The following is a 17485-nucleotide window of genomic DNA, read 5'->3' on the forward strand; positions in this document are numbered from 1 at the left end:
AGCCTGAGAAAGGTGTGGTGACAAGGGGCATAAAACACTCAGTGATAACAATCTAGGTCACCACCAACAGACAAGCCACCTACAAAAACACAAATGCTAGTCATTTGACCAAGTCTTCCCAGCTTGCTCAGGATGTTTCTAGTTTTAGCACTGAATCTCACACTCAGAGAAATTCCTTAGTCTTAGGAAAACTAGGAGTTTGCCAATGACTGTCCCAGTTTCAAAACTGAAAGTCTCACATTCCAATTGTTATTGTTGTTAAATGCCTTAGAGTCAATCCTGACTCACAGCAACCCTGTATAGGGTTTCCAAGGAGCAGCAGGTAGGTTTGAACCACTGACCTTGAGGTTAATAGTCCAGTGTTTATTCTATAGGGCCACCCCAGGAGTCCCACATCCTAGTAAGCCCCTCCATTGTAAGAAATATGGGCAACTGATAATGCTAGGTACTAATCCAGGTTGAGGTAAATCTAGACTGGGTAATTAAGTAGAATGGTGAAAAGTAATAGTTACAGTCTTAAGACAAGTACTTTCAAGGGCTGTAGTTTTTTTCCATTAAGTTTATTGTTGTAATTTACAGCAGGAAAAAGAGTAACCAGGACCCAGTGACATCCCCAGATGTGGTTATCTTGCAAAATTAAGCAACTGCATCTAAATGGTACAAGGGGTGGACTGTCCAGATAACTCCTCTAAAATGATCTCTTGAGATCTTTTACTCAGCTGATAGATCACAGGTGAGTTCCTGCTAAAAATTATCCTTAGCCAAAGGGATCATCCTTACCTAAATTTGTTCCTCTCCCAAGAGGATACAAAGGTCCAGTCTACTTGCCTCATTTTGGTATAAATCTGAAGGACCTTTCTCAGCTTTAAATTTTCCCATAGATTTGGCCAAGTTCTCTGTTGAAACTACATAGCAATCCAACCTCTCACTCTATGTAATATTGTTTCTCTCACTTCCTTACGTGGGTGTTCCAAAGAGAGCACTTTTCAATAAACTTCTTAGTCACGTTTTTCCATATTAAGTTTCTAAGTAATGAGATTTTTTTTTTTTTTAAGTTACCTTTTCAGTGTGGTCTTTCCATGACATGTTACCTAAAACACTAGTCTCCCATCCCCAAACCACCCCCAAACTCCTGCCACCTTTTCCTGTTTTTTCCCCTGTGCACATGTTACCACCTATAATTCTAGATGGTATAATTAATCCCCCCCCCGACACACACACTCACAAAAATTAAAATCTATAAGGGCAAGTACCTTTCACTATTATTTTTAACTGCTGAATCATCTATGTCTAGCAACAGATCAATTGTTGAATGAATGAATTTCTATAATTACACAGATACTTTTTCCACATTTGGCCAGAATTTAGGAAGAAAAAGACATTTCCAAGACAGAGCAAAAGACCTGGAAAATGTCATATATCTATTAATCACCTAAAATTCATTAATTGGGGTCCTAGTATTGTGCTGTGGGAAAAAAACATTGAACTGCAAGATCAGTTTGAACTACAACATCGGCAGTTCAAACTCTCCAGTCACTCCTTGGAAACTCTATACAGGGGTTGCTATGAATTGGAACCGACTCTATGGCACTTGAAAACAACAACAACATTCATTAACTGGAGTCCTGGTGAGGCTCTGTAGGGTAAACACTGAATTACTAACTGCAAGGTTGGTGGTTCAAATCCACCAGCTGCTCCTGGGAAATCCTAAGCCCTCCCTGGATCCAACTCAACAGCACTTAACAACAATATTCACTAATTATTTCAATAAACAGTATTTTCTTCTACTTATTCTCAGCTTAGAGCCAATAAACAGAAAAGAACTACAGGACAAGGTCACTGGAAAGTATCATGTCTATTGAATAAGGCATGAACAACTGAGTGGCAGGAAATTCCTCTTAGGATTTTATAAAGAATGACCAGATGGGTGATTGTTGTTGTTGTTGGTACCGACTTATAGCAACCCTATGCACAACAGAATGAAACACTACCAGGTCCTGGGCCAACCTCACAATTGTTGCCACACTTGAGCCCATTGATGCTGCCACTTTGCCAATCCATCATGCTGGGGGTCTTTCTATTTTTCTCTGACCCTCCACCTTACCAAACATGATATCCTTCTCCAGTGACTGATCCCTCCTGACAATATGTCCAAAGTATGAGGCAGTAATAAATAGGAAACTATTTGCTTTTTCAGCAAGTAGGCCATAATGATGAAATTTGTGTTTAGCCTGGCATAATTGTACAGGTTAAACAGGGACAGCATAGAGCATAATATAAGGAAATACAATATTGCAACAATTTGGACTGAAGTTATTGAGAAATAAGGTTAAGGGAGTTAGAATGGAAATATTGTCTTAAAGAAATATGTTTTTAAAATCTGAAACGAAACTGAGAATTTAGGACCAGAAAAACACTTGACTTGCTTCTGGTTTGTCAATGGAGATTTTCATACTTTTCTTAAGGTTTCAAAAAATTACATTTAATTATATCCTAATCCACTAAGACAAGTACGTAGAGCTAGTAAAGGCAGCAATCAACCCCTATGAAAAAAAAGAGCATTATTTGATTTAGCTTTGAACACATAAGATCTGCTTAATGCTGATAATGTATACCTATTACACTGTCTGAATGCAGCACTAACTTGAAACAGCTAGTTTTTTTTCTCTATTCCCTCAAGATCAAAGAATTGCTCTTAGGCAGCCCCAAAAGGCATGAAATCTCTGGAGGAAATACCATGCTAAGGCCTCCCAGGAGTGCAAATTTGAGTGCCATTAGCAAAGAAGGAATGGTTTGCCTCAAGTCTCATGGGAATATACAAGGATAAAGGTCATTGTTAAGGCAGCCAGGACTCAAACTACCCAGGGACCCAATGCCTGAAGTCAACACCTCCTATAACATATGAGAATAGAATAAGGAATAATACAGAAGCCGTCTGTCTTGACAATTTCCACCAGATTGAAATCATTCCATTGAAATCAATCACATGTAACAACCTCAGGAGAAATCCTATTTTATGACATAGAAGTCTAGGTAATGCTGGCAAAAGAGAGATTTCAAATAAAGCAAATGGAAATCTCAGTATTTAAAGCAGGTGGCAAATAATGGTGTCAGTTGAAGTTATATGTTGTCAAATCATAAATGTGATCCTAAACAGTGATTACTCAAACTTTGATAAGAATAATGTCCCTATTTTCAAATTCCATAGAAACCCAGATCAAAAACAGCATTAGGAATCTACATATCCTCCATGACAGTTCAGTGATTATTAGAGGTGAGGACTTATTCTATGTACTTGACTCCAAACTCATTTTCTTTCTTACAAAGACCAGTGCCAAGTAAAGATAATCCCATTCAGCCAAATGCAGTGATGTTAAAAAAAAAAAAAAAAAAAAAAAGTTCTTATGAATTCATTCCCAATTATTATTCAAAATACCACATTGTTCCAAAATAATCTCTCTTGCTTTCTGTGTGTGTGCAAAGGCATATGCACACGTTTCTGTGTGTCTCTCTCTAAGTGCACATAGGGTAGTCTGTATCTTTTAACATGCCAATATAGAGAACTATAATATGATGTTCCACCACTCATCTGTCAGTTTGTCATACCGTGTTGACTTGCGTGTTGGTAATTTTGGAGGTTATGCTACCAATATTTTAATTCCAACAAAGTTGCCAATGGTGACAGGTTTCAGATGAGTTTCTGGAAGAAGAAAGTCTAGGAAGAAGGAGAGACAAACTACTTGCAAATATTTAGTCACTGAAAAACTTATGAATAGCAGAGGAACACTCTCAATGGCATCAGAATATTGAATAGTGAAACATGATAAAAAGCACCAGAAAATTGTCAGATATAGTGCCAGAAAATGAGCCCCTCAGGTCAGAAGGCACTCAAAATAGGACTGGGGGAAGATGCCTCCTCCACGTACAGTTGACACCAATGGATTAAAGCCTTCAGGACTTCTTTGGCTGATGGGGGCACAACTCAAAATGAAGAGAAAGAGCTATAAATATCCATTAATATTCAGAACATGGAATGCATGAAGTAGGAATCTAGGATAATTGGAAATTGTCAAAAATTAAATGGAACACATAAATATAAATATTCCTTAGTAAGCTGAAATGGACTGACATTGGCCATTTGAATCTGAAAATCACATGGTTTACTGTGCCAGGAGTCCTGGTATGTTGCTGTGGGTTAATGCACTGGACTACAAAGTCAGTTTGATCCACAAGGCCGAAGGTTCATGCTCACCAGCTGCTCCTAGGAAACCCTATATGGGGTTGCTATAGGTCAGACCGATTCAATGGCACATTAACAACGACAACAACAACTATGCTAAGAAAGACAAATGGAAGAGGAATGGTGACACATTCATATTAAAAAAGAATAGTTAAAGATTTGTCTTAAAGTACAATGCTCTCTATGATAGGATATTAGCCATACACCTACATGGAAGACCAGTGAAAACCACTATTATTCAAATTTATGTGTCAAGCACTAAAGCCTGTGGGATGATATTAAAGAATTTTATCAACTTCTACAGTCTGCAATTGTTACTGGTGATTGGAATGCAAAGTTTGGAAACCAATAAAAAGCATCAGTAATTGGAAAATATGACCTTGGTAATAGAAATGATGCTGGAGATCACATGACAGAATTTTATAAGAACAATGACTTCTTCCTTGCAAATACCTTTTTTAAACAACATAAAAACTACTATGCATATGGGCATCACCAGATGGAATATGCAGAAATCAAATTGACTATGTCTGTGCAAAAAGACAGTGAAGCTCAGTAAAAACATTGGCGGAAAGAGTCACAGGAATGGCGGTCGTTAAGATGGGAAAGTTAACAACCATGCCTACAGGTCTGCTCTGTGCATCTACAAGTGTATTTGCAGCCAAAGAAGAGGAATCTAAAAAGCAGCTACTGAAACCAGAGCAGCTCCCCATATATACTGCACCACTTCAGCAGTCTAAATATGTTGAAGAGCAGCCAAGTCATTTGCAATTGGGCTTTGCTTCCATCCAAAATACGATGGTGGATACATTGGCTAGTGGAAGGGTGTATATGTCTTTGGGAAAAATGAGCTAGTGGATACAGTACAATTTGGAAACAATGCATAAGTAATTTTTTTGGTTTTGTTTTTAAGTAAGTTTTTATCATTACTTGAGTGATAGTTTACATGGGAGAGCATCAGCTTTACACCCATTCTATCTTATTTCGTTTCATTGCAATGATTTCAATCTCCTCCATGCATCATCATTCAACAGTATTTGGTTCCAATCCCTCTTTTTTTTTTTTTTTTTATGTACACTGAAGCACTCAGAAATATGTAGCCATTCAAAGAACCAAAGGGTAAGATGCATATGTTTATCTGAAGAATACACCTGGAGAGTTTCTTCCCAAAATTGGAGTGATTACTGTTTCAGGATTGACCAGCTTTATTTCAACAAGAAAAAGTTCTAGATTTAAGAAAATTGTGTATCCCTTGGGACTAGCCACTTTAGAAGCAATTATTTGCTACCCAGTTCAGTCAGCACTAATTGCAAAGGTAGCTGGGTAAAAGACATATGATGGAAGCCAGCACATTTATGAAGCAGTTAAATCATCATTGACAAAAAGCAACACAAAGAATCACTCCCTGAACCTAATGGAAAAACTAAGGTAGGAAGTCATACCAAAATAGAAATTTCTACAGAAAACTCAAGTACTGAAACATTCAGTGCCTTTGCCAACAGAAGTTAGCTCTCAAACAAAGACCAAATCAGAACCCAGCTCAGGTGCTACACAGTTTATGCCTGACCCCAAGCTCATGGATCACAGGTAGTCCCATCCAGAAGATGTAATTATGGACAGCACTAGAGACTGAAATAGACTGCATAGAAAACTTCAAGATTGCAAATAATGATGAAAAATCATGTAATGGGTAACCTGTGACACATACAGCATAATTTAAAACATAAAAATTTCCCTTACATCTTGTAATGTACAGTTTGACCAATTTCATATGTGATCATTACACAAATTGAATGCAGTCCAAACAGTATTGAATGATTGATAAGGAGATGCTGGTATTTGGGTGCATTTTATGATTTTTGAAGGATATTTATAATAGACTAAAATGGAATTAAGGCATGGACAATGATGAGACTAAAATATGAAAATATATATGTATATACACAAATATATTTGCTGTATAGGTTTTTAAATTAATGTTAATTAAATTAGAATGCTGTATAAAAGGATGTTCCCACTCCACCCCCCTTTTTTTTTGCATATCCCAAAGCTGGAATAAAATATGCATATTTTTGGCATTTAAGAAAAAAAATTTTAAATGACAGTGTAAATGCTCCATACCATCAGCCAAAACAAGGCCAGGGGTAGGCTGTGGACCAGATCATCAATTGAACACATACAAATTCAGGCTGAAGCTGAAGAAAATGAAAACAAGTTCTCAAGAGACAACGTATGACCTTGAATATCCCACCTGAATTTAGAGATCATTTGAAGAATAGATATAGTGAATTAGACACTAAAGAATGAAGACCAGATGAGTTGTGGGATGACATTAAGAACATCATACAGGAAGAAAGTAAAGGTCATTAAAAAGACAAGAAAGAAGGAACATACCACAATGGATGTCAGAAGAGACTCTGAAACATGCTTTCTAATGTATAAGTGCTAAAACAAATGTAAGAAATGTGAAAATAAAAGCTCTAAATAGAAAATTTCAAAGGTCAGCTCACGAGGACAAATTCAAGTACCATAGCAAAATGTGCTAAGGCCAGTAGGTAGAAAACCAGAAGGAAAGAACACATGCAGCACATCTCAAGCAGAGGAAATTGAAGAAAAATTTCAAGCATCAACTTGAAATATTGAAGAATTCAATGGGCAAAATACAGAATGATGCAGAAAGCATCAAAAGAAGATGGAAGAAATACAGTCACTCTGTCAAAAAGAAATGATCGATGATCAACCACTTCAACAGTTAGCAAATGATCAAGCGCCAATGATACTGAAGGAGGAAGTCCAAGGTGCATAGGAGGCATTGGCAAAGAACTAGGCTCGAGGAATTGATGGAAATACAAATTGAAATCTTTCAACAAACTGATGAAGCACTGGAGGCACTTACTCGTATATGTCAAGAAATTTGGAAGATTTCTGCCCATTCCGAAGACAGGTAACAGAATGTCAGATCAGACAGTATCATTAATATCAAATCCAAGTAAAATTTTGCCAAAGATAATACAAAACAGGCTGCAATCATACATTGAGAACTGCCAGAGATTCAAACTGGATTCAAATGAGGAGGTGGAACAAGGGATACAATTGCTGACAACAGATGAATCTTTGCTAAAGCAGAGAATGCCAGCAAGATGTTTACTGTGCTTTATGAACTATGCAAAAACTTTCAATTGTGTGGGTCATAACAAGCTATGGACAACATTGGGGAGAATGAGTATTCTGAACACTTAATTGTGCTCATGAGGAACCTGTACATAAACCAAGAGACAGTTGTTCAAACATAACAAGGGAACACTGAATGGTTTATAAATTATGGGAAGTATGCCATAGGGCTGTATTCTTTCACCATACTTAGTCAATCTGTATGCTGAGAACGTAATCCATGAATCTTGATTATATGAAGATGAACATGGAATCAGATTTAGAGAAAGACTTGTTAACAAATAGTTTGTAGTACTGTGGTAGCTTGTGAGTTGCTGTGATTCTGGAAGCTATGCAACCAGTATTTTAAACACCAGCAGGGTCACCCATGGTGGACAGATTTCAGATGAGCTTCCAGATGAAGACAGACTAGGAAAAAGGAGTGATGAACTACTTCCAAATATTTAGTCACTGAAAACCTTATGAATAGCAGAGAAACACTGTCAGATATAGTGCCAGAAAATGAGCACCTCAGGTTGGAAGACACTCAAAATGTGACTGGGGAAGAGCTGCCTCCTGAAACTAGAGTTGACCATGATGACGTGAATGGAATAAAGCCTGTGGGAAAAAAGCCCGCGGGACCTTCATTTGCTGATGCGGCACAACTCAAAATGAAGAGAAACAGCTATAAGTGTCCATTAATAATCGGAACATGAAATGTATGAAGTATGAATCTAGGAAATTTATAAATTATCAAAAATGAAATGGAACAAATAAACATAGGCATCTTAGGCATTAGTGAGATGAAATGGACTGGTATTGGCCACTTTGAATCTGACAACCACATGGTTTACTATGACGGGAATGACAAATTGAAGAGGAACGATATTGCATTCATCGTCAAAAAGAACATATCTAGATCAGTCATGAGGTACAACGCTGTCTGTGATAGGATAATATCCATACGCTACAGGGAAGCCCAGTTAATATCACTATTATTCAAATTTATGCACCAACCACTAAAGTCATTGAGGATGAGTTAGAAGAATTCCACCAACTTCTTCAATCTGAATGAAAGTGACCAAACATGCAATCAAGATGTATTGATCATTACTGGTGATTGGAATGCAAAGGTTGGGAGCAAAGAGGAAGGATTAGTAGTTGGAAAATATGGCCTTGGTGATAGAAATGATGCTGGAGAACACATGATGGAATTTGGCAAAGCCAATGATTTGTTCATTTCAAATACCTTCTTTAGACAGCATAAGAGACAACTATACACATGGACCTTACCAGATGGAAAACAAAGAAATCAAATTAACTACAGTTGAGGAAAGAGATGATAGAAAAGCTCCAACGTATGACCTTGAATATCCCACCTGAATTTAGAGATCATCTGAAAAAGAGATTTGATACATTAAACACTAAAGACCAAAGACCAGAAGAGTTGTGGGATGACATCAAGAACATCATACAGGCAGAAAGCAAAAAGTCATTAAGAAGACAAGAAAGAAGGAAAAGGTCAAAATGGATGTCAGAAGAGACACTGAAACTTGCTCTCCAGAGTAGAAGTGCTAAAGCAAATGTAAGAAATGAGGAAGTACAAGAGCTGAACAGAAAATTTCAAAGATCAGCTCCAGAAGATAAAGGCAAATATTACAACAAAATGTGCAAAGATCTGGAATCAGAAAACCATAAAGGAAGAACACACTCAGCATTTCTCAAGCTGGGGGAACTAAAGAAAAAATCCAAGCCTTGACTTTTGTTATTGAAGGATTCTCTGGGCAAATTATTGAATTATACAGAAAGCATCAAAAGAAGATGGAAGAAATAGAGTCACTGTACCAAAAGGAAATGGTTGATGTTCAACTGTTTCAAGAGGTAGCATATCATTAAGAGCCAATGATACTGAAGGAAGAAGTCCAAGATGCATTGAAGGAATTGGCAAAGAACAAGGCACCAGGAATTGATGGAATAAAAATTGAAATCTTTCAAGAAAGTGAGGCGGCACAGGAGGCACTCACTCATCTCTGCCAAGAAATTTGGAAGACAACTATCTGGCCGACTGATTGGAAGAGATCCATATATGTGCCCATTCCAAAGAGAGGTGACCCAACAGAATGTGGAATTCATCAGATAATATCTTTGATAACCCATTCGAGTAAAGTTTTACTAAAAGTAATACAGAAATGGCTACAGGCATACATTAACAAAGAACTTCCAGAGGTTCAAGCTGGATTCAGAAGAGGCCGTGGAATGAGGGATATAATCGCTGATGTTCGATGGATCTTGGCTGAATGCAAAGAATATCAGAAAGATATTTACCTGTGCTTTATTGACTATGCAAAGGCTTTCGGTTGTGACAAGCTATGGACAACATTGTAAAGTATGAGTGTTCCAGAACACTTAACTGTGTTCATGAGGAATCTGTACATGGACCAAGAGGCAGTTGTTTGAATAGAACATGGGAACACTGAATGGTTTAAAATAAGAAAGTTGTGTAACAGGGTTGTATTCTTTCATCATACTTATTCAAACTGCATGCTGAACAAATCATCCTAGAATCTGGCTTACATGAAGAAAAATGTGGCATCAGGTTTGGAGGAAGACTCATTAACAACCTGCGATATGCAGATGATACAAACTTGATTGCTGAAAGTGAAGAGGACTTAAAACATTTACTGATGAACTCAAAGAGCACAGCCTTCCATATGGATTGCATCTCAATGTCAAGAAAACAAAAATCCTCACCACTAGACCAATCAACAACATTCTTATCAACGGAGAAAAGTTTGAATTTGTCAAGGACTTCATTCTTCTTGGATTAACTATCAACACTCATGGAAGCAGCAGTCATGAAATCAAACGACCTATTGTATTAGGCAAATCTGCTGCACAAAACCTTTTTAAAGTGTTGAAGAGCAAAGATGTCAGCTTGAGGACTAAGGTGCACTTGACCCAAGTCATGGTATTTTCAATAACCTCACATGTATGTGAAAGCTGGGCAGTGAATAAGGAAGACAGTAGAAGAATTGATGCATTTGGGTTATGGTGTTGGAGGAGAATATTGAAAGTTCCATGGGCTGCCAAAAGAACCAACAGATATGTGTTGGAAGAAGTGCAGTCAGAGTGCTCCTTGGAGGCCAGGATAGCCAAACTTCATCTCTCATACTTCGGACATATTGTCAGGAGGGTCCAGTTTCTGGAGAAGGATATCGTATTTGGTAGGATGGAGGGTAAGAGAAAAAGAGGAAGACCCCAGCAAGATGGATTGGCAAAGTGGCAGCATCAATGGGCTCAAGTGTGGCAATGATAGTGAAGCTGTGCCAGGATCGGGCATTGTTTCCTTCTGCTGTGCATATTGTCGCTATGAGTTGGTACTCTCGGTGGCACCTAACAACAACCACAGTGATATGCTGATGATAACACCTTGTTTGCTAAAAGCAGAGAAGATTTAAAACACTTTCTGATGAAGATCAAAGACCACAGCCTTCAGAATGGGTTGCACCTCAATGTAAAGAAAATAAAAATCCACACCATGGGATCAATAAACAACATCAAGATAAATGGAGAAAAGTTTGAAGTTATCAAATACTTAGATCAATTATCTACAACCATGGAAACAGCAATCAAGAAATCAAAGGACGCATTGCATTAGGCAAATCTACTGCACAAGACCTCTTTAAAGTGCTCAAGAGCAAAGATGTCAGTTTGAGGACTAAGGTGTGCCAAATGCAAACCATGGTATTTTCAAGAACCTCATATGCATGTGAACGTTGAGCAGTGAATAAGGAAGACCATAGAAGAATTAATGCGTTTGAGTTATGGTGTTGAATAAGAATATTAAAAGTATTATGGATTACAAAACAGAACAAACAGATCTGTGTTGGAAGACGTACAGCCAGAATACTCTTTGAAAGCCAGAATGGACAGAGTTCATCTCTCATACTTTGGACATATTATCAGGCAGTAGTAGTCCCTAGATAGGATATCATATTTGATGAAGTGGATATCATGATTGATAAAGGGAAAGAAAAAGAGGAAGACCCCCAGAAGATGGATTGACACAGTGGTTGCACCATGGTCTCAAAGGTACAACGATTATGAGGTTCACGCAGACTCTGCAGGTTTCATTCTGTTGCACAAAGCTAGAGAGGGTCTCTATGAGTTCCTATGGACTTGATGGCACATAACAATATAATAGGATGTTAGTGTTTCTCCCATACCTTTATTATTTTTATTTTATAGAACTAACAATGGGTTGGCATTCTTTTTAAGATTAAGTAAATGGTTTGGAATGCTGAACTAATAGTCACAACTGTATATATTGACAATATTTCAGACAAACAAATGGAATTTTATTACTTGTTCAAGCCAATCTAAATTTTCCAATCTGCTGAGCTAGTCCAGACATGGCAATGAACCTTGTATAGAAAACCCAAACATACTGTGTACCTCAGCAGAGCACTAAAATAAAAAGTGCTTCAGTTTTCTACAAATTTACCAGCAAGAAATCATTTACTAACTATTTTCTATGGTTTATACTTTGTCAAATACAGGGGAGGGCATGCAAATAGTTAAGATATTACCCCTGATCTAGTTGAATTTATGATTCTATTTTCATCATTTTCTTAGGTCCAGAAGCTATATCCCTAAGTGGAGTAACATTGGCTAATGGCAGCATTAACAACCCCAGCTCATTAGTGATACCGTTTCCCAAGCTCCCAGGGGAGAGGACTGAAAAGGAAACTTTATCTTCTCCCTAACTCTCCACTGCTTCTCTCCCCTAGCACAGACACATCTCAAATTTTATGTACAGAAGATTTTAGCCGCTGAAGAAAAAAGAATAACATCATAATCTTACAAAGTTGAGGGCTTAATATTTTGGATTACAAAAATCAATGAACATTCACAATTTGTACACATGCAGAAACAAACAGCATATAGTACTTCTTCCCTGTGAGTTGGTCAGTTTTACTCAGTAACTCAGCTTAGCTACTTTTACTAAAATTCATACTCTTTCAAAGCCAGGTTATAGTCCCACTATAAGGTTATTGGGTAGGTCTGCCTGAATGCAAATTATATTAAGTATCCTGTTGGTCCATTGTTGCTATGGAGCACACAAGAATCTTGAATATTCAGTGTACTATCTGCATTTGATTTCTATAGGAAGGCAATAGCCAAATTGAGGTTTATTTTAATGTGTGCATTAAAATAAACCTTCCTGCAAGGTCAACTCTTTGTTTTGGGGTGAATTTAAATAAACTAGACTTGGGAGGCTCATGCCTTTGGGATAGGTCCTTTGCATTGTAAAAGCAATCCCATACAATTTGCACAAATCCTTGCATACTCCCCTTTGACATCCTAATACTGTCATAACATGACTTTGGAGGGGTGAAATCCATAAAGTTTTTACTAGATTATGTAACTGTAGCCTAATATTATGTGAATAAAATAAACAAAGCAGGAATATGTATTTAACCTGGAAGCCTATTTCCTTGTTGTATGAAAATGCAAAAACCCACCTGTACAAACATCACACATGATCCACCAAGAAGAACATCACTGACAGATTGATGGCTGACTGTATTCTAGCATTTTCTGCTTTTTCACAAATTCCAAAACACACATTGAAAGGCTTGCCTGTCACTATACGTGATGATGGTGGTGGTGGTAGTGATGTGCCTTCAAGCCAGTATAGGGTTTCCGCTGCTATAAATCTTTATGGGAGCAGAAAGCCTCATCTTTCTCCTATGGAGTGACTGGTAGGTTTGAACTGTTGACCTTGTGGTCAGCAGCCCAGTATATAACCAACTATACTACCAGAGACAACTCTTATTTTAAGAAAAATATTGATTGAATACCTACTAAGTGCTTTATGCTTCATATAAAAAAATAAAAATCACTGCCCTCAATTCTGCATATATTGAAGGAGTACATAATATCTAATTGGGTATTTAAAAGATGTAAAACATATATACAGATACTTATGGTTTTTACTTTTTAAGAACCCAATGACCCGCTGTTTCCAAGACCATTGCTTTTTGTTCCCTTTGGTACCAAATCAATAAAAGTTCTTCCAGCATGGCAGCTGTTGCTTAGTGGCTCCAAAGAGTTAATGCACTACCTAAATAGATCACAGTTCACGGTGTATACCAAGTGGGCCTTCAATTAATATTGATGGATTGACTTTCTCACATGCCATAAAAACTCAATTTATAGGGATGGTTTGTATAAAACTAAAACAAAAAAATTTAAAGCATTATATAGTGAAGTATATGTCTGTATTGTGAAACAATTAACATAAATGTGAGAGTTACACTTACTTGCTTCCACTTTTTTTTAAAGATGATTTATAATTAATTGGCAGATACTAAGAGATTTCCAATAAAATGATTTTGACTTTAAGTCAAAATCTAAACATAGAGAAACTATGATTTTAGATAATTTAATAGAAATATTTTGATTGTGATATAGGAGTGATTATAAGGAATTTGTGGAAAAAACAACTAAAGACACATTTTTATTAGTAATACTGCTATTATTCTATTAGTAAGAAATGTCCCATTTGAATTCCAGAATCAAATAGATTTTGTAACCATTTATGTCATTTTGTGCTATTCTTCAAGGTAAATAAGCGAGTTCTCTTAGATATGACAGAGTGGACATTTAATTTGAAAGCATAATGAGTTTCCTCTTTGGCTTGCATCAGGATTATATGTATGTTCTACCCCTCGATCAGGTGACAGATTAGAAAGCATCTCCTTAGTCAAAACAGATGGATACTTCAGCAGAACATTGCTCTTGCATTATCTATTCAAAACCAGAGCTGTGCTTCACATTTGAAGAAAGTTTGAATGAATGAACTAGTGAGTGTCTGAAGCCACAAGATGGGGAGTGGAATTAGTTCAGAGAGTAAGGAGTCTGCCAAAAGATCAAAAGAACTGGAGAAAAAGCTTCAAGAAGATGCTGAACGAGACGCAAGAACTGTAAAATTGCTATTATTAGGTAAAATTTTTCTCCTTTTCTTTCAAAAAATGGATTTTTTCTATTCATGTTTCTCAACGTAATTTCAAGTGATAGTACTACAGAGGAAATTTACTAGCAAATATGTTCAGAAACTTAGACTTTACATGCTCTCAGTATATATTTAATAATATTTCCTGTTTAGTATTTTATTACATGTCTTTCTCTTAAGCAGATGAGCAAATATTTGTCCAATGACTCAATTTTCCTATGTCAATAAGGTTTTTATTATTAAAAGAAAATTCATATACATTAATTATTTTATTGCACCCTAATCATTCTTGAATGTCAGCTTTTTGATATTAAAAACAATTATTTAATTAACAAGCTATAGAGGTCAATCTTATTTTGTTTGAACAGATGTATGTTGTTGTTTGACCAAATTTTTAGTATGTTACTTATTTATTTGTGCAGTTAAAATCAACTATACTCAATCTATTTAAGAAGAAGTAATAATAAGGTATTCATAATTATGCTGATTATATTACCCTGGTTTCTAACTATTATTCATGATCTTTTCTGTATACTTCAATAATAGTTCATTTGTAGCATTTTAGGATACTTATATAATTAATTCAGGACAGAAATGTTATGTCTCTTCTATCTTTTCATTCCCTCAAATCACAGTATGATGTTTAACCAAAAGTGAGCTGAAAGACTAAAACCATCTATATGCTACAAATTGCTCTATATAAAAATAAATAAATAACACAATGTTCACTGAAAACAGAAATAGATTTTGAAATAAAAATAAAGGCCCATAAAAAGAGATTGGTGGTGGTTATGCTATCAAGTATGTCAGACTGATAGAAATGTTGAGGTATAGTTTTCAAGAGGCTGTAAATCTTTAAAGGAGAAGAAAGCTTCATCTTTCTCTCACAGAGCAACTGGTGGATTTGAACTGCTGACTTTGCAGTTAGAAGCCCAATACATAAGCTATTACACCACCAGAGCTCCTTAAAAGGAAGAATTCAAGAGTAGTAACTGAATCAGTCCTGCACTCGGTCTCTGCTCTTAGTGATAGCATACAATAACTTTGCTTTATTCCAGAATTTTGAATACAACAAAACATCCTCAGCTTTTTTAGTGTTTTTCTACCGTGCTTCATTTGTTCCAGAAGTCTTGGTGTGGTGCTGTAAGATAAGCACTGGACTGTTAATGGCAAAGTTGGCAGTTCAAACCCATCAGCCGCTCCTTGGAAACCCTACATAGGCTTGCTATGAGTCAGAAATGACTCAATTGCACTTACCAACAACAACAATTTGCTCAAGTGACAAGAGCATCTCACAAAACAGCTGTGAGATTTCCAGCACTTTCTTTTGAAAGGAAAGGAAATGTTTTCTTCCTTTGTGTATAATTCTGTAAACTACACTTATGAACCATCTTGCAAGTAACCACACCTAGACTTTAATGACTTGGTAAAGTGATTATGAAATCCGTACATATACTTTTTCTAGCGTGGAACTCATGTGGGCATCATAAAAGCAAATAAAAAGTGGGTGGGGAAGCCAAGCATTTTGTATTCTTTTTGTATCAAGAACAATGGTATAAGATTGTTGACAAAATAGCTTTTTAAAATCTGTTCTTTGAATAACATTTCAAAAGAGTAGCCTATGTTTTCAATATCTCAATTTTTTTAGTTTAAAGTGGTGGGTTAGAAGAGAAGAAAGAATAATATTTTGGACAAGATATAAAATAATCCTTAACGGGAAATTTATATCCTTTAATTTCCCACGACAATCATAATTTCACACATTCAGTCCCATCATTGTTGTTGTTGAGTGCTGTCAAGTCAATTTTGACCCATCGGGACCCTGTATAGGGTTTCCAAGGAGCAGCTGGTGAGCTTGAACCACCAAACTTGTAATTCAAACTGATTGGCAGCCCAGTGCATTAATCCACAGTGCCACACCAGGACTCATCATTACTACACATTAACTTTGTGTGTATTTAGCTCCAACAATATAGGCAATCTCTCAGCCACCTCTTTATTTATACAAAATTCGTCAAATTTTCCTATTTTAATTATAGTCAAAACATTTAACTGACTAGATTTTCCCTTATGAACTCTATTTGTGTCTAAGTACTATCGTTCAATTGTCAATTTCACAAGAACAAAGTCTTACCAACTGAGAGGGAAGGAGTCTGCACATAAAGGATCAATCCTATTCCCTCTGTATACAAGGTTGATAGGGTCGAGCAATTTAGACATTGGTTACCTAATTGGGGGGGATGGGGAGGGCGGCTATAAAGGCATAGTGTGGCTCTGTGGGTTAATGCATCAGACTGCAAAGCTGGTGGTTCAAACTCATCAGCTGCTCCTTGGAAATCCTGTATAGGATTGCTATGGGTCGGAACCGACTCGACGACACTTAACAACAACAAATAAAGGCATGAAGTGACCGGCTTAAAAGTATTCAAGAGGGAGTATTATTCCACAGGATGTGGGGGAAGGCAGACCCCCACTGAATAGTATTCACCTTGTCTAGACAGGTCTGGTGAAAAGAGATGGGGTAAGATTCTTATGATTCAGTAGTGAGTAATTGTTATCATGACTAACTGGGACTGTCACAACTGTAAATGTAGAAGCTTTGTAACAAAAAGAGGGAAGTAGTTAATCCTACAGTCCAGGAACAGAGGACCTTAGGACCATCAAGGGAGAAGGGTATAAGTGAAATGTGGAACTCTATTCAGAGAAGCAGTGACAGGAGAGATGGAGGCAGAGATGAGGGCATGGAAAAATATATCAGCTGAGGACTTTGGACTCATGGAAAGAGAAAGGCTGTGCGCTGCTGTCCAGAAGGCAGACTTGCAGAATGTGCCCTGTAGTTGTTTAAATGATTACATATTCCTGAGTGTTTTTGTGTACATCCAGAAAACAAAACAAGGAATAGACACAAATACTGTTGAATGATGATGCACGGAGGAAACTGTAATCATTGCAATGAAGCAATGAGTTTAAAACTGATGTTTTCCCATGTAAACTTTCACTCAATTCACAATAAATTAAAAAACAAAGTCAACAACTCTGGTTTCATTCTCATTAACGGACATTCTCCAAACTTTCGT

The 17485-nt window shown here is 36.8% G+C and overlaps 1 protein-coding gene and 1 pseudogene across 1 annotated transcript in view; both read left to right on the forward strand.

Annotated features, from left to right (window-relative positions):
- The first annotated feature begins 4825 nt into the window (after positions 1-4825).
- On the forward strand, positions 4826-5873 carry LOC102823394 (annotated as a pseudogene).
- An 8330-nt stretch (positions 5874-14203) lies between these two features.
- GNAT3 (guanine nucleotide binding protein, alpha transducing 3) overlaps positions 14204-17485 on the forward strand; it is a 75468-nt gene continuing 72186 nt past the window's right edge. Inside the window, exon 1 of the mRNA XM_006834349.1 lies at positions 14204-14398. Coding sequence (XP_006834412.1) covers positions 14281-14398 — 118 coding nt within the window. The 5' untranslated portion in view covers positions 14204-14280. The remainder of the gene's footprint in view (positions 14399-17485) is intronic.

This window comes from Chrysochloris asiatica, unplaced genomic scaffold (assembly GCF_000296735.1).
Source record: "Chrysochloris asiatica unplaced genomic scaffold, ChrAsi1.0 scaffold00010, whole genome shotgun sequence".
Taxonomy (NCBI): Eukaryota; Metazoa; Chordata; class Mammalia; order Afrosoricida; family Chrysochloridae; genus Chrysochloris; species Chrysochloris asiatica.